Source organism: Coregonus lavaretus, assembly GCF_964263955.1.
Source record: "Coregonus lavaretus genome assembly, chromosome: 26".
NCBI lineage: Eukaryota > Metazoa > Chordata > Actinopteri > Salmoniformes > Salmonidae > Coregonus > Coregonus lavaretus.
In genome coordinates this window covers 11,383,186-11,409,650 of record NC_140013.1, presented here as the reverse complement: position 1 = coordinate 11,409,650, position 26,465 = coordinate 11,383,186, and the positions used below count along the sequence as shown (strand labels likewise).

Genomic DNA, 26,465 nt, shown 5'->3' with positions numbered 1-26,465 from the left:
TGACAGCAGTGCCATTGCAATATAATGAGTGTGGTATTAAACTACACTTAGGTGTCAGCTAGTCCATTGACAGCAAAGATGATGTCACTTTTCCCCTGTTCGTGTGTGTGTGTGTGTCACCTTGTCATCTGTCTCTATGAGAGATTGGTTGGCCCCCATTACTGCTCCATTCACTTCATTATCTCTGTCAACACATTCAACTCTACTTTTTAGATCATTACAGCTGTCACTCATTGTTTTGTGTAGGCATGACGGACACACACGCGCAAGTCCTAATTTGACAGTTGTTTACTTGGTGGCCACCAAGCATCTGTTCTCTCTGGGCTTCCAGCGGTCATCACTGTCAGTTCACACAGTCTTGCTGCAGGGACCAGCGCTGTTACTTTTAGTTATCTGTACAGTAGATCCTCACTCCAATGCATAGACTGCATAAAGCCTTTAAATTCTAAAGAACTTTATCAGTCAACAGCTACTATCTTTTTTTATCATCTTTTCCTAAGGACATTATAGTCATTTAGCAGACGCTCTTATCCAGAGCGACTTATAGTAATGAGTGCATATCATTTGGTACTTTTGCATACTGGTCCCCCGTGGGCATCGTACCCACAACCGTGGCATTGCAAGCGCCATGCTCTACCAACTAAGCCTCACGGGACCTTAAGGAGGGTAACGTACACGCACAACCACAACTTGTTTGTATAAATTATAGTAGTCTTTGAACATTTCATGCCTTGACATTCCTTATCCATTCCAGAACTAATTATATTCCGTGTTGAAGGAAGAGTCAGCCACTGTCCAATTACAAAGCCATCCTCAACATTCATCAAGACTGCGGTTCAGTATCTAACTTGGGGAAGTTCACTCATTAGGTTTCCCAGTACCTTTTTAACCAAGACTCACTTGAACTGGAAATGGGGCTTAGGGGCTGGCACAACTCAGTCAAGCAGTTTCCCCTGGAAGCAGCAGCAGTGTGTGTGTGTGTGTGTGTGTGTGTGTGTGTGTGTGTGTGCGCGTGTGTGTGTGTGTGTCTGTGTACGGTGCTTGCATGTGTGTGTTCATGTCTATACGTGCATGTGTCCATATGTGTGTGTGTCCTTGCGTGTGTTTGTGTGTGCGCAGTGTGTGCTGGGGTCATGACCAATCCAGGGCTGAGGCAGAGTGTATGAGACAGCAGAGGAGGAGGAGATGAGCCCTTTCCTCCAGTGCTCAAGTCCCCCATGCTAATTAGCTAGAGGCTAATGAAACCCACGGCAAAAGGCATTAAGGGCCCCGACTCCTCCACCACAAAGACAGAGGCATGGAGACCTCCTGTAGCTCAGTTGGTAGAGCATGGCGCTTGCAACGCCAGGGTTGTGGGTTCGTTTCCCACGGGGGGGCCGTATGAAAAATGTGTGCACTCACTAACTGTAAGTCGCTCTGGATAAGAGTGTCTGCTAAATGACTAAAATGTAAAACATGTAAGACAAGATTCACTGAGCTAAAGTGATCCACAGAACACATTCTATGCAGACCTGGGTTCAAATACTATTTGCAATCATTTCAAATACTTTAGCTAGGCTCGCTTTGAGTTTGCCTTGCGCAATAGAGCCAATGGAATAGTCCCAATAGTCCCAAAAGCCCACCCCCTGTCACTCCAGGCAGACTAAAGCAAACAGTCAAAGTATTTGAAAGATTTTAAATGGTATTTGAGCAAAGGTCTGATTATATGCAGAGCACTCTGTGTCTGTGAGTGTTAGTCAGGGAGATCGAGATATTCAAGAGGTTTCCTCTAGCTACCTCTGTAATTACGGAGTCTAGGAGGACCAGGCAGGCACTGACATGCACAGTGTTACTCTACAATAGAACCCAGGCACTGACATGCACAGTGTTACTCTACAATAGAACCCAGGCACTGACATGCACAGTGTTACTCTACAATAGAACCCAGGCACTGACATGCACAGTGTTACTCTACAATAGAACCCAGGCACTGACATGCACAGTGTTACTCTACAATAGAACCCAGGCACTGACATGCACAGTGTTACTCTACAATAGAACCCAGGCACTGACATGCACAGTGTTACTCTACAATAGAACCCAGGCACTGACATGCACAGTGTTACTCTACAATAGAACCCAGGCACTTACTTCAGACTACGTGACAAGAAGGAGTTTTCATAACTAGCAAATCTTGTCACAATAACCTTCTCAAAACCTTTTCAAATGACATACTGATGGGTGACACTGAACTGGCCTTAGTTGTCCACGCAGCACAACTGTGTACCCAGTCCAAAACCCAGTCCATAACGAACGACATCAGACTCGATCTGACAAACACTAACACTGACAAATAGAACACATCTCTCCTGAGGGACAGACACACAGACACCGTACTGAGGAAGGACGCCCACGAGGTAGGTCACAGAAACAGGGTGTTGATCACATTAGCACTGTACATGGCTCTCAAAATCCAGTGTGATTACCATAGAAGTATAATTACAAGAACAGTCCTCATTTTAATTATATGGTAATCCCACTGGACTGTCAGAGACATATAAATATAATTATATTTCTATGGTCAGAGCTGTGTACAGAGCTAATGTGATTAGAACCCTGTTCTGTGGGCTACCGCGTAGGCGTAGTATTGTCCCTTCTAGGGATCCTATTTCTATGGTGATTACACTGTGGAACAATAGCAGGCGATGGGAGAGCTGAGAGCTGCAATGATAAGAGAGACTGGAGACAGAGAGAGAGCTGGGGAACGTATGGGCTTAATCCCTCTGCTCCCCAGTGTGTGTGTGTGGTGTGTGTGTGTGTGTGTGTGGTGTGTGTGTGTGAGTGTGTGGCCCTGAGTGAACAGGCTCAAGCAAGAGCTCTGTGGATATAAACACATCACCGCTGGGCTCCAGCTCCCCTGTAATAACCACCTCCAGGGTCAATGGACCCATTACACGCTATATGGAAACAGTTACACCATAACACACTTTAGAATATACACACAGGAATATACACACACGCACACACACACACCAACTCGCACACACACAGAAGCACACCAGCACGCAGGCAACAACTCACAAACACACACACACACACACACACACATACACTACTTTACCAGTTGTATACAGTGCAGCAGCTGCCTGTACACTGCACAGCCCTGAGAGTTAGAAGATCTGCAGCATAAATACCCATCTGTGGAGCTGTCATTCACTGACTCACTTAGCAGAGTAAATATTACACCCATTCATCAATGTAGTCATGGCTAGAGCAGTTAGAGCTAGGGGCAGAGTGAAGGCTGCTGGGAATACATTATGAATGAAAAGATAAGGTCTGTGTACACAGAGTTGTTCTAGATTAGATTTATATAGAAACCCACACACGCACAGTCACATAGTCGGATACACACACACGCAAAAGTAAAGGCACACACACACACATATGATGTCTTGTTTTAGTTGAGTTAGAATGGACCAAGCCAGACACATACACCAGATGACGTGGCATTTTCGTGACTTCCGCTGCATTGACCAATGAGGGAGGAACTGGGAAATCAGAGAGGATGCCAGGCGAAACGATGATTCAGTCTGATCCTTCAGACCAAGACGCCACGTCAAGCCTTTTATTTGCATGAACTAATCACATTAATTAATGAAAAAAAGACCTGCCCCGTGCAAGTCTGCAGTTTTTGCGTGTAGGCCAAAGAGTGTGCCAGTCCACTGATCCAGAATTACATTAGGAAATGAGAAACTTACATTTGAGAAACTTTCACACATATAAATAAATAATCATAGCTTATTCTGTGTGTGTTGCTGCTTTTCTCTCTAGCTCTATTGACCCCTCAGAGGGTACCAGATGTGATACACACACACACACGCAGGCACACACCCACACGATGTCCTCACCATGCCAGCGGCTTCCTCTTCAGTATGCCCTGCCGTCTCCACTGTGAGTGTGGGCTCAGGTGATAGGTCAGCTGGCGACACACCTTCTCCATGGCACCCAGAGAATCCTCCCCCTGACAGAGAGAGAAAGAGAGAGCGAAGGAAAGAAAGTGAGAAAGTGAGAAAAACCGAGTAGGTTAAATATTGGCTGACAGGGGACCAGCGGAGCTGAGTTGTAGCAAACAAACACTTCTTCCTTTGTCATGCATCTGTGGTGACAGGAGAGGAGCTGAGGGACAGCACTGAACACTGTGTGGCCTCCTGATGGACTATCTCTCTTCTCCCCCCCCCCCTCTCTCCCTCCCTCCCTCCCTCTATCTCTCTCTCCCTCTCTCTCTCTCTCTCTCTCTCTCTCTCTCACCCACTCCTTGTCATTAGAAGACACTTGCGGGGGAGGGAATGCACTTCCATATTAAAATGCATAAATTCATACTGTGAGTCAAGGTGCTACACTGTGGTCCTCTATGCACCTGTTTCAATCTTCAGAAACACTAAGTATTGACAGCAGGTTTTCACAACAACAACACCAGTAAACACACCCCACTAACATACTGTATATATGGACATATAAAACAGTGGCTCAGAAAATACATTTACGGAGAACATGGAATGCTCTTACCATGGCCGTCAGAGGAAAAAAGTGAAGGGGGGCACGGGTATGCAAAGATATTATACAGTACATTATTGTCTGTGACATCATATCGACGCCCTATTGGTTAATATGCTATTATGCACCTAGATCATCTGCCCCAGAAGGCCAGTTGGTGCTCTTGGTGGTAAGATCACTAGAAAGGAAATAGAAGCCATTATATCAAGCCACTTAGGTTTGTTATTCAGGGAGAGAGATGATTAACAGTCTCTGGATGTGGATGCCAATAATACATTTTGTATAAAAAAAAAAAAGTTTTTTAGTCATTTAGCAGACACTCTTATCCAGAGCGACTTACAGGAGCAATTAGGGTTAAGTGCCTTGCTCAAGGGCACATCGGCAGATTTTTCACCTAGACGGCTCGGGATTAGAACCAGCGACCTTTCGGTTACTGGCACAACACTCTTAACCACTAAGCTACTTGCCGCCCCATACAGTAACATATAGGATTTTATAGCTCTTTTCTAAAAGAATATGCTTCTTTAACTGCAATTTCCTTTGAGCAGATGTGGTCACACAAGTCCTAGCTGTAACAATATTGTTATACATATTGATCAAATATGAGATATTTACAGTAATTCGTTATTAGCCGTTCTAAGTATTAATCTATCTTAATTTGGCTGTGTAATAAACTTGTTTATGGTGCGGAAAATGTGACATTAAAATCAAATCAAATTAAAGTTTATTTGCCACATGCGCCGAATACAACATCTGTAGACATTACAGTGAAATGCTTACTTACAAGCCCTTAAACAACAATGCAGTTTTTTAAAGAAAAAAGTAAAATAAAAAAAGTGTTAAGTAAAAAACAAAACAAGCAAATAACTAAAGAGCAGCAGTAAAATAAAATAACAGTAGGGAGGCTATATTCAGGGGGGTACCGGTACAGAGTCAATGTGCGGCGGCACCGGCTAGTCGAGGTAATTGAGGTAATATGTACATGTGGGTAGAGTTTGAGGAAGATTTTTTAGTGGACTATGAGATAAAACTGAGTTAATCACGAACATATAGTTAGAATTCTATGTTGCTAGGCAAGAACTTAATTGGGTCATTTCATTGTGTGTGTGTGTGTGTGAAGTGGGGATCTGACCTAGGGTCAAATTGCTTGCTCTTACCTAATCCATGGCTGTCTTACCTTATCAGAGACTGAAACCAGACTGTTGCCTAATGCATCTCTCCTCAGTGAACCTCTCATGTCCAACAATCAATCTTCAGGTCAAGCTCGGGAGAGCTGGGGTTGAACAGAGTTTAAACTAAACATGAGTGTTTTTGCAAGATAAGGGATTGATTGATTGTATTACTATTGATTCTGAACTGAATAAAAGTTGAATTTAGCCGCCATCATAGACAAAGGAAGTGGGCAGAACAATAGAGAGTGGGAAACTGAAGAGGGAGGGATTTTAAGCTAGGATGTGTGGGAATGAGACTATATAGAGGGGGAGCAGAGAGAGAGAATGGGGGCTACTCTGCAGACCAGCCTGACTTTCTTGAATTGTAATAAAGTCAATAATAATCTTGATTCTACAAAAACTCTGGAAGAACTTTGATTTTTAATAAAGTATAGTGATTATTTTCCACATCATAATTGGCGCCCAACTCGTGGGGCTGGAAAGAGATTGTTGAGTGCTTTGCCATCGGAGGAGGTTTTGACGAATCACACAGATACAGTGGCCACTGTTAAATAAAGGTAAGCGATGTTCTTACTTTTAGCATAAAAAACTGTGTGATTCGATCAAGCTGAATCTGAGGGTAAGGTATGGAAGGGGTCTCTCCAGCATTAAGGACTAAATTTAGGAAAAGTACAGAGTTTTTGTTGGAATGAGAAATAAGCATGCATGCAATGTTATTGTTTATAAGTGTAAATAAGTTTAAGCAGGCTAGCATACACGCAGGCTAGTGGACAAGCAGGCTAGCGGACATGCAGGCTAGTAGAACAGAAGTGTGTCCTGATTAGAAGAAAATCAGAAGGTGTGTGTGTGTCCTGATTAGAAGAAAATCAGAAGCAGAAGGTGTGTGTGTGTCCTGATCAGAAGGGGATCAGAAGGTGTGTGTGTCTTTTCCCGGAGGGGTATGATAAATCTTGTTGGAGGAACAGGTCACGTGTACAGGTGCGAGCACATGACGTATACACATTGTGTTTCGGCCAATCATTACATTTGGGAAATTTAGAAGTAATGTAGGATTATGGTCAAATTGACCATAGAGAAATGTCAAATGTGATAGGATTAACATTCCAAATTTGGGCACTTTTATAGAAGAAAATATTGTGTGTTGGGAAATAGCGTTGTGTGAATGTGATATGAGAGTCGTGTGAATATGGGAATGAGTTAATCTGAAGTTTGGAGAATAAGCTGCTGATATAATGATATATTGGGGTTTGTACAACACTGCCTGTCATTGAATATTGTGAGATCAGTGAATAAGTGACCAGTCTATAAGATTCTGGGAGGAGTCTATGACTGTGGGGAAGGGTCTAGGTAGTTAAAGATGTTGATTCGCTGGTACTAGATTATGGTAAACTAACTTGTGGCAATAAAGAATCATTATAAATACGAATGGTTTGGTTGATATTAATATATTAAAATATGATGAATGTTATGTGCGGGTAATTGATTACTAGAGATTGGATAAAAGTGGAATAATATATAAATGCTGACTTGCGCACCTGAAACATAGACGTACGTGAGGGGTGGGAGACAGTACATAGATCATTTGATAGAAATAAGATTAAGCATGCCTAATGAGTTGATAGTTTAAAATGTACTGAGAATAGAGTTGTAATGTGGACTATTGAATTGAATATGGATATTAATTAATTGTATGCTTGTCAACTATAGCAAGTATTTGTTTTATTAATTAGAGCCTAATCAGAAAGGACAGTTACATACATTTAATAGCAGACTGGCAATTGCGATAGAGCTGTGGCCATGATTTGAATTAATAACAAAGGAACGTAATTTAATAGGGAAGTTAGAATTTAAACTTTGAATTGTTTGGGTAGACTGAAAGGAAAGTAATGTATTTTAGTAATATGAATGCAAATATACTATTAGTTATGGGTGGTTTGTGAATAGACTTTACTAAGGCCATGTTCTAGTTCGTGGGTAAAAGAGAGACAGTCCAGCAAGTATGAATCGAACTGTAAGAGACATTTGAAGCAGAAGTCTGAATAGTTGAATGGAAAACATTTATTTGACAAATTCTAATTGTTATTACTTTATTCTATAGTTTGCGTAACACCAGTGACGTATGCAAATAGTTAATGAATTCTAAAACGATAATTTGTTTTCGTTACGTGGACCAGTGGAGTGTAGGTAGTTTTAACTATTATGCTGATGGGATAGCATCAACTTTATGTAGGTTCTAGATTTGTTAAACAACAAGTTTGTATTTTAAACTAAATCAATGCAATAGGCTACAATTTTTATAACATTATCAGAAAAAGGCACAATCTAATGCGAAACAGTTATTACATATGTCATTGATCCAGTAATGATACAAGGATAAGAAGAATATTAAAAGAAAGGGATAAAATCTCATTTTTGGAAAGAAGAAGAGTATGAAGAGATATTAGGAAGAAGAATACCATTAACTGAGGAATATAAAAGCTTTTAGCTGAGAAAGCTAACAGAAATAATTGACCTTGCATCCAAATATAAACACTGAACCAAACATAAGATTAGCAACAGAAAAGGCCAACAATACAAGGAGTAGGGATGGCAGGAACAGCAGTAGCAATCATGAAGAGAAGGTTCCCAGAAAATAGTGAAGAGATTGGTAAAATATCTGATAAATGGGGAAAAAGAACCAGGAAACTAGCAACAAAATGGCCAAAGGAGGGAATATTTGATGTAGCAGTGTGTGAGGAAATGGATATCCTAATAAATAACTATAACACAGGAGAGAAAGGGGAGAAAAGAGAGAAGAAGAAAGAGAAAGAGAGAGAAATCTTGAAAATATTCTGGGAGGAAGGAAAGAGTTGAAGGGACAGCATAGGCAAGGCTAGAAGGATACTAATGGAGAGGGAGAGTGAACCAAAAAAGTCTGGCTTAACTACACCACCACCATACACACAAGGGGGGCAGTATTCTCAGGTCACAGGTCTAGTCTCAATAATAGGGAATGTAGAGATAGAAAGAAAAAGGGAAGCAACCGGTTTCCACACCAAAAAGAGGAGAAAAATCACATTTAGATATAGACTGTTATGGAGGGCTGAGGGGCATGCTAACGAAACTGGAAAATTATGGGATAGATGAACAAGAGTATGGTGGGCAAAAAGAGTGGGATGATGCAAGTAATGAGGAGGATGGGGAGCTAAAACAGTGGGCTGACTCTGAGCAAGAACAGAGTGAGACAGAGGGACGATTATCACAGCAAGGAGCCACAGGAGGCAAAACTATAGTAACAGAATTAGGTGAGGCACTGCAAGCCCATCTGGGAAAATCAAATTTAAGAAGCAGAAGGACAATAAAAAAGCCAGAAAAGTATGGAGCCCAATATCCCATTTTGGTAAAGGGGACACAGGTTCACTATGTGCCCTGGGGATCGCAGGACCTGGAAGGCCTGGTGACTAGACTGCCTAACCTGCATGAAGGAGCAGGGAAATGGATTAGAACATTTGAAGAACAAACGATGGGGAAGCTACTGGCGGTGGGAGACTTGAAGGCATTGGGTGGTTGGAGTGGCAAAAATTGAGGACCTGTTGCAGGTGGGTGGCCTCCTACAGGCGGTGCGGAGTGACCTTTAACAATTATAGGCCAGGACTATGGCACACTCTGAGAATAGAGTATCCAGCCAAAATAGACCCTAAAGCACTAAGAGGGGAGCCATTGGGGGATAAAGAAAACCCGGCAGGTTACCTGGAGGACCAGCTCAAGAGGTGGCGACAAGAAACAGAAAGAGATCCAGAAGAGGATCCACTGATGACAACACTGTTCAGGACATCATTGATGGAAGCAATGCCAACGCCTGTTGGAGCAGACTAGAAGATGTGGTGGGACTAACGTCAAAGTCACACAAAGAGTTCTGTGACCATGTTATCCACGCAGTGGAGAAATACAGGAAGGATGAACAGAAACTGACAGAGCAAGGGAGAGACATTCAAAGAAAACTGACACAGATGCAGCTGGAAGAGCTGACAAGAAAGGAAAAAAAGAGAACACAAGCCCCAGTGATCACTCCAGCTCCAGGGCATCATGGCACCTGTCATTTTTATTTTAATTTAATTTTAATTTCACCTTTATTTAACCAGGTAAGCCAGTTGAGAACAAGTTCTCATTTACAACTGCGACCTGGCCAAGATAAAGCAAAGCAGTGCGATAAAAACAACAACACAGAGTTACATATGGGGTAAAAAAAACATAAAGTCAAAAAATACAACAGAAAATATATATACAGTGTGTGCAAATGTAGCAAGTTATGGAGGTAAGGCAATAAATAGGCTATAGTGCAAAATAATTACAATTAGTATTAACACTGGAATGATAGATGTGCAAGAGATGATGTGCAAATAGAGATACTGGGGTGCAAATGAGCAAAATAAATAACAATATAGGGATGAGGTAGTTGGGTGGGCTAATTTCAGATGGGCTGTGTACAGGTGCAGTGATCGGTAAGGTGCTCTGACAACTGATGCTTAAAGTTAGTGAGGGAGATAAGAGTCTCCAGCTTCAGAGATTTTTGCAATTCGTTCCAGTCATTGGCAGCAGAGAACTGGAAGGAATGGCGGCCAAAGGAGGTATTGGCTTTGGGGATGACCAGTGAGATATACCTGCTGGAGCGCATACTAGGGGTGGGTGTTGCTATAGTGACCAATGAGCTAAGATAAGGCGGGGATTTGCCTAGCAGTGATTTATAGATGGCCTGGAGCCAGTGGGTTTGACGACGAACATGTAGTGAGGACCAGCCAACAAGAGCGTACAGGTCACAGTGGTGGGTAGTGTATGGGGCTTTGGTGACAAAACGGATGGCACTGTGATAGACTACATCCAATTTGCTGAGTAGAGTGTTGGAGGCTATTTTGTAAATGACATCGCCGAAGTCAAGTATCGGTAGGATAGTCAGTTTTACGAGGGCATGTTTGGCAGCATGAGTGAAGGAGGCTTTGTTGCGAAATAGGAAGCTGATTCTAGATTTAACTTTGGATTGGAGATTCTTAATGTGAGTCTGGAAGGAGAGTTTACAGTCTAACCAGACAACTAGGTATTTGTAGTTGTCTACATACTCTAGGTCAGACCCGTCGAGAGTAGTGATTCTAGTCGGGTGGGCGGGAGCCAGCAGCGTTCGATTGAAGAGCATGCATTTAGTTTTACTAGTGTTTAAGAGCTGTTGGAGGCTACTGAAGGAGCTCGTTTGGAGGTTTGTTAACACAGTGTCCAATGAAGGGCCAGATGTATACAAAATGGTGTCGTCTGTGTAGAGGTGGATCTGAGAGTCACCAGCAGCAAGAGCGACATCATTGATATACACGGAGAAAAGAGTCATCCAGGGAGGTCAACAACCATCGCCTCAGCAGCAAGGCCAAAGAGCTCCTGCCTTACCAGTAGTGAATGTGTATACACACCTATCCACTGGACAGTGGCTAAACAAAGGAAATGGAAACAGACCAAGGAATCAATGGTACCGACCACAGCAGCAGACACACCAGAATGGTGGACCAAGAAGACCAGGTGTCTGCTGGAGGTGCAATCAATCAGGACATACAAGAAGGAATTGTCCCACCAAGCTGTGGTGGCCTAGGCAACAGGGTAATTGGCAAGGAAATGGGCTCAGCTTAGCTGAATGGCGGCAGTCTCAGACACAGGCTCCACAGGGCCCAGTGAACCCGTGGGGAGGACCAAATCATGGATACTAGGGATGCCCAGGGAATCCTAGAGGGGAGGGTCAGCTAGTGGCAGTAACTATGCAGGCTGATGAAGAACATATGCTACAGGTTCAGATGAATAATAGAGGCAAACCAATGATGATAGGTACTGGAGCAACTTACTCATGGGTAAGTCCAAATTATGCCTCTCACCTCCTCCCCATGTCAGGCAAATATGCACAGACAATAGAATTTTCATGACAAACGCAGTTAATACATATGACAGTTCCAGTAAAATAAGAAGCAGGAAAAAGCTACATGTATACATATATTAGTATCAGCACAAACTCCAGTTAATCTATTAGGAAGAGATGCACTGTGTAGAATGGAGGTCCAAATTAAATGCACATCAGAGGGACTAATAATAGTTCAGGAAGGGGTATGTCCACAGAAGATGATGGACCAGACCATCATCACATGAGTAAACTATTTTGGTAGAAGAGGGGCCACAGGGCATGTAGGAAAGAGCAACCACCGAGGCAAAGATAACATATTTGGAGATTTGAGTTTTCGAAGTCACGAAGCATGTTGGGCGTGATCGAGTGGGAGCAGTGCGGATAACGAAAAGCCTAGGGGTTTAAATCTCATTAGACTTTATTTCGTTTTATGTGCACTGAATTTTGGAATTCACCGGGGAAGGGAGCAGTCACGAGTGATGTTCTTGAGGGTTTTCTGAGTGGGGGGATCAGGAGACTGGTAAATTCAATAGAGAGTGAGAATTTCTAATTTTAATTGTTTGGACTGGTTAAGAGGTATCAAATGGAAACTAATAAATGTGTACTTTTTCTTCCAGGAAAAAGGGGGGAGTGATTTTCTATTTTCTGTGAAATATTTTCTGAGACTATAAATAAGGCCTGGCCATTTTTTGTTTATTGTTTTACTATATGGTGTTTAAATAACCATAAACAACCCACTTAGTATGAAATGTTAGCTGTATAGGATTTCTATTTTTATTTTAGGCTTGTTTTCACGGGATAGAAGTGATATATGTTAAAGGGGCAAACACATGTAATTTGAGGTTTTATTTACTGAGTGATAAGTAAATACATGTGGTTTCTTTTGAAAAGAGCTGTACTAAGGACTTACTGTACACTTGGGATACAAAATGTATGAAATGCTTTGACGGTTGTTAATGATTAGTCTACTATAGAATGACCTCTGACCTTTGTCCTGACTTTCTAGTGTGATTTCAACACCCACATTGGAAAACCGAGTGACATAGGATGATGAGTTTAAGGTAATTTATTATACGGAGTTAAGGGTAATTTATAATACTGATAATTATGAAGAAGTTTATAATTTGGCAATAATCCTATATATAATTCTAAACAGGATAAGGATGAAGTGAGAGAGTTAGTCCTGAATGAGGGATATTCCTTAAATAATGTTATGGGATACAATTAAGTTAAGATATTCTCAAAGGTTGTCATTTTAATTTCATTTATTATTTTGGTTTAACAGGCAATGTTGTTTTGTTTTTTGAACGCATGAATCATGATGTGAGTCATGTGTCCAAAGGGGGGAGTAGTACTGGTCGGAAGTACTGGTCGCATGGTTTGTTGGTAAATATGCAAGTTGTATTAAGTATATGAGCAGTAGTAAAAATGTGTTATGGGTTAGGTTAAATGTTTTTGTGATAGGAGGCAGAGTGTAGAGGAGGCCTGTCTATGAAACGAGTGGACTGCAACAAGCTGCAAGTAGGTGCACTTCCTAATCTCAAGGCTTCTCCTGACTGATGAGAAGACATGGTACAGTAGCATAATTAGCATACGGTGTCTTTCCTAACCTAACAATGTTCTTAAGACTTTCTTCCCATGGGTGAAGGTAACTCTGCCCAATTGAGCAGGAGAATGTGAGCAATTTCTCCACCCTGAAGACTATGTGACGGTAAAAGACTACAGAAGAAAGCGCTGGAAAGACCCTAGGTGGAGGGCCTGTACCAGGTGTTGTTGGCTACCTCAATGACGGTAAAGGTGGCAGAGACAGATACTTAGATCCATGTGTCCCACTATAGGAGTGTTCCAACCCCAGGAGAGGAAGATGGCCCCGCCATTGGGTAGCATTGTTGTCTTTTGTGTTTGTCTGTGTTTGTGTGTCTTTGCAGCAGTAACTCCAAGCTTCCCTATGGGTAGGCTGGTAGAAGGAAACTCTTCGCAGACCGATGTCGATGGATTGAGAGGGACTCTGGCTGATCCGGAGACCCTAGTGACGGAAGAAGGTTAACAGCTAACGTGACCATACATCGTCATCCAGGTTACTCCAACGGCTGTACGGATAGAGGGGAGCGCGACCTGGTATCATCTAAACCATTGTACCAGAGTACCACGAGGGAACCGATGACTTAGAGATGAGGGAGATGAGGATGCTGGAGCTGGCGAGAATCAGGAGATGGGGGAGGATGGCAATTACTGATGAGCTACATGTTCTTGCTGATTCCCTCGGCGGAGGGGCAGACCTTCGAGACTTTCGAGAATTTCATGACCTTCTAGATCTTCAAGATATTTCAGACATCCAAGACGCACCAGATATCCCCATCATTGATTTCTCTGCCCTTGACTAGTCCCCCTGAGAATAAGGGGAATGGCATACTGACAATAGTAGAGAGCAAAAATAACAAAACAGAGAAGAGAAACAGACAGGATTAAAATGTCTATTCCTGCACAAGCAGGAACCATAACTAGAATACAGGAAGGGATCGCTATTAAAGTACGAGGGTTAAATGGTTATTGGTGTGGGAGGAACCAGCACAAGGATTATGGGGAAGTCACATGGGGTAGTGTGACCTTAAGATAATGAATGAAAAAGACAGGTGGATCATAGACATAAGGATAACAGCCCAAGACTTAGATAAACAATTTGATGTAGTACTTAGAAGTGCTACATTTCCAGGGGGCAGGGTTGTTGAAGTAGTTATTCCTTGGGAAAGTGCACTAAACCCTGTATATGTTAGAGCCATACCAAATGCAGAAGAAAGGGAATGGAAGGAACTGTTAAACAATGACTCGTATAGATGAGTACAATATATTACATTAAAATTAAATAAAGAAAATAGTATAATATGCACCACATCTCCGTTAAAATAATTAACAGTAGTTCCAAATCCCCACAGTTACCAGGACTGTGCTATGATTCAACCACAACTTCTGTCATCTAAGGAACTCGGAAAGACCATATTGCCCAGCAGAATGTTTGTCATATTGTGACACTCTGGCTCCGGGACGTTTGTATTTGAGCCAGGGTGTATTTTGTGTTGTTGGGTTTTGGTTTGGTTATGTTGGGCATTTGGGTGTATTTCTATGTTTGCATTTCTGGTGGTTGTATTTCTAGGTTTGGTCGATGACTCCCAATCGGAGGTAACGAGTGTCAGCTGTCGGCTCGTTATCTCTGATTGGGAGCCATATTTATTCTGTATGTTTTCCTGTGGGTATTGTGGGTTTTTGTTCCAGGTTCAGTCATTGTCACTGTTGGACTTCACTATCGTCTTTTGTTTTGTATTTACGTGCTTTACTCATTAAAGTCATTATGTTCACTCAACGCGCTGCGTATTGGTCTGCTCCCTTTCAAGACGGTCGTGACAGAAAAACCCACCATCATAGGACCAAGCAGCGTGTCAAGCGGCAACAGGACCCTGCTCCTAAGGATTCATGGACATGGGAGGAGATATTGGACGGAATAGGGTCCTGGACTTGGGAGGAAATCCTGGAGGGGATGGATCGCCGTCCATGGAGCGAGACAGTGGAGAGGCGACGGAGAGAGGAACAACGGCGTCGGCAGGGCCATCGTCGGAGGGACGAGAGGCAACCCCAAAAAGTTTTTGGGGGGGGGCACATGGCTTGGGCGGTTGGGCAGCAGGAGGCTGCCACAGGGAGATGTGGAGAGAAGGCTATCGGATTACGGGAGCCATTGGCGAGTAGAGGGAGGGAAGTTGTTGTGGCACGGCATGAGAGACTGAGGTGTGTTACCAGTCCGGTCCGGCCCGTTCCTGATCCCCAGTTAAGGCCAGTGGTGTGTGTTCCCGGTACGGACCGGCCTGTTTCTACTCCACGCACCAGGTCCACGATGTGCGTCGCCAGCCCAGCTCGGCCTGTTCCTACTCCACGCACCAGGTCCACGATGTACATTCCAGCTCCACGTATCGGCCGGGTTAGTGTGAGCATTGAGCCGAATGTCATGAAGCCGGCCCAACGCATCAGGCCACCAGTGCGTCTTCTCGGGCCGGCGTACATGGCACCAGCCTTACGCATGGTGTTCCCGGTTCGCCCACATAGGCCGGTGCGGGTTATTCCACCTCCCCGTACTGGTCGGGCGACGGGGAGCATCAACCCGGGTAAGGTTGGGCAGGCTCAGTGCTCAAGGGGGCCAGTAAGCCTGCACGGTCCGGTATTTCCGGCGCCACCTCCCCGCTCCAGCTCAGTACCACCAGTGCCTACACCACGCACCAAGCCTCCTGTGTGTTCCCCGAGTCCTGTGCGTCCTGTTGCTGCTCTCCGCACTAGGCGTTATGAGAGTCCCCAGGGTCCAGTATGCCCTGTTCCGGCTCTCCGCACTAGCCCTTATGTGCGTCCCCAGGGTCCAGCATACCCTGTTGCTTCTCCCCGCACTAGCCCTGAGATGCGTGTCCTCAGCCCGGTACCTCCAGTTCCGGCACCACGCACCAGGCCTACGGTGCGCCTCAGACGGCCAGAGTCTGCCGTCTGCCCAACGGGGCCTGAACTGCCCGTCTGCCCAAAGGCGCTTAAGCCGCCCGTCTGCCATGAGCCGGAGCCGTCCGCCAGACCGGAGCCGCTAGAGCCTTCCTCCAGACAGGATCAGCCAGAGCCTTCCGCCAGCCATGAGCAGCCAGATCCGTCAGCCAGCCATGAGCAGCCAGATCCGTCAGCCAGCCATGAGCAGCCAGATCCGTCAGCCAGCCATGAGCAGCCAGATCCGTCGGCCAGCCATGAGCAGCCAGATCCGTCGGCCAGCCATGAGCAGCCAGATCCGTCGGCCAGCCATGAGCAGCCAGATCCGTCGGCCAGCCATGAGCAGCCAGATCCGTCGGCCAGCCATGAGCAGCCAGATCCGTCAGCCAGCCATGAGCAGCCAGATCCGTCAGCCAGCCATGAGCAGCCAGATCCTTCAGCCAGCCATGAGCCGTCCAGCCAGGATCCGCCAGAGCCGTCCAGCCAGGACCCGCCAGAGCCAGCCAGCCAGGATCCGCCAGTGAGTCCGGTGCTGTCCCTTATCCTGGTGCTGCCCCTTAGTCCGGTACTGCCCCTTAGTCCGGTGCTGCCCCTTAGTCCGGTGCTGCCCGTTAGTCCGGTGCCGCCCCTTAATCCAGTGGGGTTTAGTTGGGGGGTGGTCATGTGGAGGAGGCTACGGAAGCGGATAGTGACTAAGGTGGGGTGGGGACCACGACCAGGGCCAGAACCGCCACCGTGGACAGACGCCCACCCAGACCCTCCCCTAGACTGTATGCTGGTGCGCCCGGAGTGCGCACCTTTAGGGGGGGGTACTGTGACACTCTGGCTCCGGGACGTTTGTATTTGAGCCAGGGTGTATTTTGTGTTGTTGGGTTTTGGTTTGGTTATGTTGGGCATTTGGGTGTATTTCTATGTTTGCATTTCTGGTGGTTGTATTTCTAGGTTTGGTCGATGACTCCCAATCGGAGGTAACGAGTGTCAGCTGTCGGCTCGTTATCTCTGATTGGGAGCCATATTTATTCTGTATGTTTTCCTGTGGGTATTGTGGGTTTTTGTTCCAGGTTCAGTCATTGTCACTGTTGGACTTCACTATCGTCTTTTGTTTTGTATTTACGTGCTTTACTCATTAAAGTCATTATGTTCACTCAACGCGCTGCGTATTGGTCTGCTCCCTTTCAAGACGGTCGTGACACATATTTAGGAAATCATAAATATAATTTGTTTTATAATCAACCAGGATGGGAGAGAAGGGTAAGCAATTAGTGGTTAGAATAGGAACAAGGAAAATGGAAACACCAGAGTAATGTCAAATAGACTATGAGCAAATATATAGGAGTGGTACAATAAAACAATTGGGTTATAGAATTTAGAAGAATACAAGGGAGAATGTGAAATATGTGGCATTTATACAGATAGCCTTTGGAATGTAGACACCCCTCAAAGAAAAATATATCAGGCAGCAGGGTCAAGTATTAGAAATTGGTATTAAGAATGATTGGTGAAATATAATAATTTGTCATATAGTCAATGCTTATAGGGATTTTTTGGATTGGAAATGAACTTAACTAAACTGTTATGATCTGTCCTTTCTCGAGGTTACTACGGATGGTTTCTTAATGCATAGCAGAGATAATTCGGTCCAGAACGGTGTGAACCTCAATAAAAACAAAAAACCCTCTACCCGGCTGAAGAGGAGCAACAAAGGCGTTGAAGATGTTCCTGACCAGCACCACCTCTACCAGGAGACCTGAATCAGAACCAGCATCCAATTGAAGCAATCAACTGCCTTTTCTCTCAAGAATGTGACAGGAGTCCATGTGGAGTGAGCAGGAAGAGAGATCTATTCAAATACAACATTTTCTCATAGTTTTGGTATACTGGTTGGCAAAATGAACAAAACAGAATGGAGGTAGAGGTGGGGCGGCTCAGGTGTGACATTGGAATTGGGACATTGCCATGGGCAATCCAAGTTGAACTATGAAGCTATCTGAAGAACATAATGAAGACATGCCAGAAGACTGAGTGCCGGGGGAGGAAGGGATTGTTATTTGAGGTAGTAGGTTGATTAAGGAGGTATTATACACTGCTACATTTATAGTAATTTAAACTAAGAATGCATTGAGATACTGATCTGTTGTTATTCTCCTTATGAGGGAGCTAATGCTAGAATTATGGATAATTATACTGTATTTTAATATAAAGAGTTTTAACTTTGAGTGATGGAACCAATGTGACTAACTAAGAATTGTCATTCTAAATTTGTTTTGGGTAGTTAATTTGATTATGATTATGAATTGTAAGCTTACTGATTGATCTGAATGAAGTTATGTGATTTAAAGATGTTGACAACATGGCCTAGATATTATGGTTAAAACAAAGTTGCATTTATTTTAGGTATGATGTGTTAGGATACTAACACTTATATTGGAATTGGTTTGAGTAGAAACTTCTGAATTTTAATGTTTGAAAACTATAACCTTAAATGCCAGGATTGTGTCTGATATCATGACCATAATTAATCATTATATACTTTTGTGGTGTTGTGGGACAATGAGTCCCACATTGGGGGGATATGAGGAAGGTTTTTTAGTGGACTATGAGATAAAACTGAGTTAATCACGAACATATAGTTAGAATTCTCTGTTGCTAGGCAAGAACTTAATTGGGTCATTTCACTGTGTGTGTGTGTGTGTGTGTGTGAAGTGGGGATCTGACCTAGGGTCAAATTGCTTGCTCTTACCTAATCCATGGCTGTCTTACCTTATCAGAGACTGAAACCAGACTGTTGCCTAATGCATCTCTCCTCAGTGAACCTGTCATGTCCAACAATCAATCTTCAGGTCAAGCTCGGGAGAGCTGGGGTTGAACAGAGTTTAAACTAAACATTAGTGTTTTTGCAAGATAAGGGATTGATTGATTGTATTACTATTGATTCTGAACTGAATAAAAGTTGAATTTAGCCGCCATCATAGACAAAGGAAGTGGGCGGAGCGATAGAGAGTGGGAAACTGAAGAGGGAGGGATTTTAAGCTAGGATGTGTGGGAATGAGACTATATAGAGGGGTAGCAGAGAGAGAGAAGGGGGGCTACTCTGCAGACCAGCCTGACTTTGTTGAATTGTAATAAAGTCAATCTTGATTCTACAAAAACTCTGGAAGAACTTTGATTTTTAATAAAGTATAGTGATTATTTTCCACATCAAGTTAAAGTGACTCTCTCTGTCTGAACAGTAGTCTGTGACAGTAGGGGAACAGGAGGTGGGTGGGGAGGTATCGACCAGTCGGTTAGTGATTATCAATACTCTGCAATGGCGCTAACTCACTGCATCCCAAATGGCACTTTATTCTCTGCACTACTTCTGACTAGGCTCTGGTCAAACGTCGTGCACTATGTAGGGAATAGGGTGCCATGGGATTTACATTTTAGTCATTTAGCAGACGCTCTTATCCAGAGCAACTCACAGTTAGTGAGTGCATACATTTTCATACTGGCCCCCTGTGGGAATCGAACCCACAACCCTGGCGTTGCAAACGCCATGCTCTACCAACTGAGCTACACAGGGGGATGCTTCCCCTCTCCAGTGATCTGATACAGGCAGCAGACTAGCAGTATATTCTGGGCTACTGAAGGATTCCTCTCCATGCTGTGTCCACTGGCCTACAACAACCAGCAGACTCTGACTCAGAAAGACAGATAGATAGACAGACAGACAGACAGACACATGTACAGAATTACACTGTACTGTACAACAATACTGTTCTGGTAGTAGGGTAGGGAGAGGCAGCTATGCTTTTCCTCAGAGCCATCTATTTACATATATACGGGGCTCTGGTTTTCCTTCAATAATGTAGTGATCTATCAACTGTATAGTACTGTATCAAAATGAAACGTCACACACGTATATACGCACACACACACACCTTGAGATGCAATCTGCACTGTAAACCTCTCTCGGGTTCTGTTCTATTTGGCTTCCTGACCTTTACAATAAACATGACAAGGACAATGAATTCAATACCTACCAACTCCCCACTGTCTCCCCTCCTAAGACCCAATCAAAACCAGCTCAAAGGAAGTGCAGTACGGTCAGTGTGCATTCCTCTGTGTGATATGGCTGGCTGTGTGATTACATATAGATATAGTTTATGTGTGTGTGTGTGTGTGTGTGTGTGTGTGTGTGTGTGTGTGAGAGAGAGAGGGTGTCACTGTGACACAGGGCAGAGCTGCTCTGCTCTCTGTCCCTGTAGACAGGCTACAGTCCCCTACTTACAGATGCATCATAAACTCAGCACCTCACCGTTGGGCCTCACAGCGCTCTCCACTCCTCTCCTCTCTACACTGTTAAAATGAAGTGCTTTGTAAAACCAAAACGAGTGGCACCAAAAAAACAAAGCTGTCACCAACTTTGCTGGAGTATTGAAACACATCATCCTGAGATGTTTTGAAACATTACATGGTGTTTTGTAAGACCACTTAATCAAGTATTGTGCAACAATACTCCAAAGGACTGGGAGCACTAACAGAAAAGGTTGAAAACACTATTTTGGTGTTTCGTGTTGATTACAGAATTAGATACCTTCTCTTTTGGTGTTGTTTCTTTTCTATAAAGCTTCTAAACACTATTATGATGTTTTAATCCTGTCTTAATGTTTAACATCATTTTATGTATTTGATAAATTTGCCATTATATACCTTTTTGGCAGGCATTGTCAAGCACAGTATTCAAACCACCAGCAGGAACTGGAGGTTGAATTGCAAGAACTGAGGATTCTGCACTTGCCTCTTCCATTGACAATCTTGAATGTGGGAATGGGTGCTGTCCTCATTGAACATACATTTACCTGACAGTTTCGATAGATATTCATCATCTTTTCTTTCTTCAAACATGACATTTTAGTCATTTAGCAGACGCTCTTATCCAGAGCACCTTACAGTGTTTTAGTGAGTGCATACATTTTCATACTGGCCCCCGTGGGAATCAAACCCACAACCCTGGCGTTGCAAACGCCATGCTCTACCAACTGAGCTACACGGGACATGCATACAACAATCCTCTAAAAACATAGTCATGTGGCAATATAGGAAATGCAAGGTGATTAAAACTAAAGACTTCCAATGAGTTCAATCACTCTATTGTCTCTCTCTTTGGTTATCCTCATGAAAGATACTTACATTTTGAGAAACATATTAAGTTGGATTTACATTATTTTGGTAAAATGAAATTAACAAATCATTGAAACGACTTGCATACATTAAAAAATATATATTTTGGGGTATTTTGACACTTTATTGAGATAGGTGGGAGAAACAGATTGAAGGGAGGAATTGAACCCCGGTCTACGGTGGGGAGAGGGGTGACCCGTCTAAGCCGGGTGTGTTACCGCTAGACCACAGGCTCTGCACGACTTGCATTCATTTTTATAAAGTATATGTTGGTTTTCATTTTGTATTTTATTTCAATTCACCCCAGAATAAATTCTTACAGTGTGTCTGTGTGGTTGAGTGGGTAAAACTTAAAATGAAAAGTACCATCGTACTGCCCCTCCTGTTTCTAATCTGTCAAAATAAATCATAAAATAATAAAGGTACAAAACTATTCTCCATAGGCCCTTATCATCGATCAATATTTAGGATATAAACCATTTGAATTTCTAAACCATTGATTGTATGAAAAACAAAGTTTTTGTGTTTTGATGCTGCCTTTTACATGCACTGAAACCCAAAAAAGTGTTTTCACAACAATAAAACCACCAATATTCAGGTTGAAGAACCACTTTGTGCGTTTCAGAGTACTACATTTCTGTTTTAAAACTCATTTTCTGTTATAAAACACTTACATTGGGTTTACATTCAAACACACTCCACACACCAGATCTCAGCTTAGGTCTACTACTTTTCATGGTTTCATTACACAATCATGGTGTTTTGAGACTTTCTATTTTTTACCGTGTACACTAAGACACCCCCCCCCCCTCTCTCCCTCTCTTTGTCCACTACATCAACACATACATCTGTTTCTCTCATCTGCACCCAGAAACAAAATAGTCTCTCTCTTCGTAGCAGATGGACTAGTAGTTTACCCATGGTGTTATGCGTTGTCATGGTGTTATCAATAACAGCCTTCCATCGCTCATCCTTACTGGTTACCACAAAGCGTAACTGTGTGAAACACTTCACACAAGCAGTTCCCTCACAGGACAAACACAGTTATTTGAATTGAATTGAATTGAATTAAATACGGTAAGTTGTTACAAGGCTGAAAACGGCAGCAGACTGGGAAAGAAAAATAATAGTCGAAAATAAACACCTTGGTTCACAATCTGCCAAGCTATGTTTTTTTAAAGCACGGGTTCAAATTGTGGCCAAGCAAAGCAGTAACAGGAGGAATGTGGGCTGAATCGGTCTTTCAGAGACGTTTCCTATAAGTTTTAAGTTTCAAGTTTTATTGTCACGTGCACACGTACAGTGAAATACCTTTCTTCAAGTTCTAAACGCAACAATGCAGCAATATATTTCAGTAGTACTATAAAAAAGTAAAGACTACTGGTTACTACACAAATAGAGATGTTTACTGTGTATGTGTGTGTGTGTGCGTGTGTGTGTGTGTGTGTGTGTGTGTGTGTGTGTGTGTGTGTGTGTGGTAATATTGTGCTGGGTTCGCTCCATAGAGAGCAGCAGCAGCACTGAGCCTCGGAAGGCTGCCAGTATTTTCAGTGTGTGACTCATACAGGAGAACAAGGCACTGCTGGTCTGTCTGTCTGTCCGTCGTTCCCCCTGCTGTCTGTCTGTCGTTCCCCCTGCTGTCTGTCTGTCTGTCTGTCGTTCCCCCTGCTGTCTGTCTGCCTGCCTGTCTGTCTGTCGTTCCCCCTGCTGTCTGTCTGTCGTTCCTCCCGCCGTTCTGCCTCTCCCTCCCGCCGTCTCTCTCTATCACTCTCCCTGCAAGACATGTGTCTCTCCTTCCAGAATGACTAGTGAATCTCTGTCTCTCTTTCCTAGTCGCCACATCCCTCTATCCACCGCTAACTCCTTTCATCATCTGGCTCAGTGAGACAGACTCATGTCTGTTAGAAAAAGCAAAGGATTAGGCATGGGTGTAATGAAAAGGTATAATCCTTCCTTATCCATCATAACTATCTCAATCTAATAATACATCTATTCAACTAAAACAGATTGAAATCCTTATGGGAGTCTGTTTATTCAACAGTAGGTCATTTGAATCCTTCTGGGCATGATTGTGTTGTTATTAATCACATCTCATACAGGATGTGGGTAAATGCAGAGATTTTATTCATGCCATGAGGGGTTTTGAGCCGATCTAATTAATTATCTGACTTGGGTTGTTAATGAGTGTAAGACTCACTGAGGAACAGGTGGATGAGAGAGAGAGAGAGAGAGAGAGAGAGAGAGAGAGAGAGAGAGAGAGAGAGAGAGAGAGAGAGAGAGAGCATGACCCTCCTCACATCCCTATGGGCATTAATGTAAGTGCATTTCCATTTCAATCACATCATCTCACCAGCCGATCATCAATGCACTGTACTGTAGAGAGGATGACCTCAGCCCAGAGGTCTGATCGTCATTAATGTCCTTCCCTCCGGTCCCCTGACTCAAATTGATGCTTGGACGGTATCTCTCTCACACACACACACAAGTTCACACACACACACAAATACAAGGATATGATAAACACACACTGAGATACACACAAATGCACTCACCATTACATATACAAACACATCTATAACCAAATTTCCGGCCCAAAGACAGTCAGGAGGATAGGAGCTGGTCTCATTGCACCAGCACACTGAATGAAATAAGTCTGAGAGGTAATATTGTGAAGGGGGAGCGTATCTGTGAGGAGGATGTTATAATTTATGAATAATATATTGCGTTTACATGCGCTTTTTACTAGGCCTCAACGCAGTTTACATTTAACTCATCCCATCCAATAACAATAAATAGCAGCCAACTGTACATGTATTTGTGTGTGTGGTTGTGTGTGTGTGTGCATGTGTGTGTGTTTGTGTGTGTGTGTATACTGTATGTGTGTGTGTGCGTGTGCCCACGCATGTGTACAGTGCCTTGCAAAAGTATTCATCCCCCTTGGCGTGTTTTCTATTTTGTTGCATTACAACCTGTAATTTAAAAGGATTTTTTTTTGGATTTCATGTAATGGACATACACAAAATAGTCCAAATTGGTGAAGTGAAATGAAAAAAATAACTTGTTTCAAAAAAATTCTAAAAAATAAATAACGGAAAAGTGGATCGTGCATATGTATTCACTCCCTTTGCTATGAAGCCCCTAAATAAGATCTGGTGCAACCAATTACCTTCAGAAGTCACATATTTAGTTAAATAAAGTCCACCTGTGTGCAGTCTAAGTGTCACATGATCTGTCACATGATCTCAGAATCTATACACCTGTTCTGAAAGGCCCCAGAGTCTGCAACACCACTAAGCAAGGGGCACCACCAAGCAAGCGGCACCATGAAGACCAATGAGCTCTCCCGAACAGGTCAGGGACAAAGTTGTGGAGAAGTACATATCAGGGTTGGGTTATAAAAAAATATCCGAAACTTTGAACATCCCACGGAGCACCATTAAATCCATTATAAAAAAATTGAAAGAATATGGCACCACAACAAACCTGCCAAGAGAGGGTCGCCCACCAAAACTCACGGACCAGGCAAAGGTGATTCACACAGTCTCCTCTGAACAGTTGATGTTCAGATGTGTCTGTTACTTGAACTCTGTGAAGCATTTATTTGGGCTGCAATCTGAGGTGCAGTTAACTCTAATGAATGTATCCTCTGCAGCAGAGGTAACTCTGGGTCTTCCATTCCTGTGGTGGTCCTCATGAGAGCCAGTTTCATCATAGCGCTTGATGGTTTATGCGACTGCACTTGAAGAAACGTTCAAAGTCCTTGAAATGTTCCGGATTGACTGACCTTCATGTCTTAAAGTAATGATGGACTGTCATTTCTCTTTGCTTATTTGAGCTGTCTTGCCATAATATGGACTTGGTCTTTTACCAAATAGAGCTATCTTCTGTATACCACCCCTACCTTGTCACAACACAACTGATTGGCTCAAACGCATTAAGAAGGAAATAAATTCCACAAATTAACTTTTAAAAAGGCACACCTGTTAATTGAAATGCATTCCAGGTGACTACCTCATGAAGCTAATTCAGAGAATGCCAAGAGTGTGCAAAGCTGTCATCAAGGCAAAGGGTGGCTACTTTGAAGAATCTAAAATCTAAAATCTATATATTTTGATTTGTTTAACAGTTTTTTGGTTACAACATGATTCCATATGTGTTATTTCATAGTTTTGATGTCTTCACTATTATTCTACAATGTAGAAAATAGTAAAAATAAAGAAAACCCTTGAATGAGTAGGTGTTCTAAAATGTTTGACTGGTACTGTATGTGTACTTGCACGTATGTGTGTTAACATGTTCATGTGTGGATGGAGTATTAGGTGTCCTACCGGGCCTGTCTTGGGCGAACACTGGATGTATCTGGCCAGGCTAATGATGAGGTCGTGGGTGATGGGGTCCACCAGGTTCCTGAAGCTGGCGTAGCGGTATAGCACATCATCCAGAGACGTGGACTCCATCCCCAAGTCCTACACAGAGAGAGACACAGGAGAGATGTAGAACAATGTTACATGATTAGGGCCAGCAGTTTTCACAAACCATGTGACTGGACCAGGAAAAACTCTGTATCCTACTTATAGCCTATAACTCAGGCCCTGGATTTTTCCCGGTTATACCACATTGTCAGGAAAGCCTCTGGGCCCTACAAAGTACACAGAATTAATCTCTACACAATATATCAATATTACATTAGTTTATGTGGCAGTGACTGACTGACATACAGGAAACTAGCACACATCCTTATTGACCTGTACTCAGAGGTGGGATGAGCAAAAGTGTGAACACCCACAAATGTACCACTGCTAAGAAAACTTAACACTTAAACCTGCTGATCAAGTAGTGTTGACTCAAATACTAACAGATAGTAGATTTCGGCACCATGAAAGTGAGAGTGCTTGCTGCATGTCAGCAGCCCGACTGTCAAATTGAATACGACTAATTCATGCTTGAAGCTTTTCCTTCAGGCACGGGAAGGCTTTGTCAATTCATGCAAAGACCTTGAATTTGCTTAGGCTCCCTGACATGAACACACACTATTTCCCACAGGTTTCTATCTGAAGCTAAATCCATGGCAGACTATGGATTGTTTTTTTGTCTTTGCAGCTATTTTGAGGTTAGCTACTGGGTCTACAAACCCTCTCTCTCTCTCTCTCTCTCTCTCTCTCTCTCTCTCTCTCTCTCTCTCT

General features: G+C 43.2%; 1 protein-coding gene across 1 annotated transcript in view; it reads right to left on the bottom strand.

Moving 5' to 3' along the window:
• LOC311101693 (leucine-rich repeat-containing protein 75A-like) overlaps positions 1 to 26,465 on the bottom strand; it is a gene marked incomplete at both ends in the record, with an annotated part of 36,876 nt that overhangs the window by 4,989 nt on the left and 5,422 nt on the right. Inside the window, 2 exons of the mRNA XM_084142845.1 lie at positions 3,888 to 4,000; positions 25,611 to 25,748. Of these exons, the coding sequence (XP_083998971.1) occupies positions 3,888 to 4,000; positions 25,611 to 25,748 (251 nt within the window). The remainder of the gene's footprint in view (positions 1 to 3,887; positions 4,001 to 25,610; positions 25,749 to 26,465) is intronic.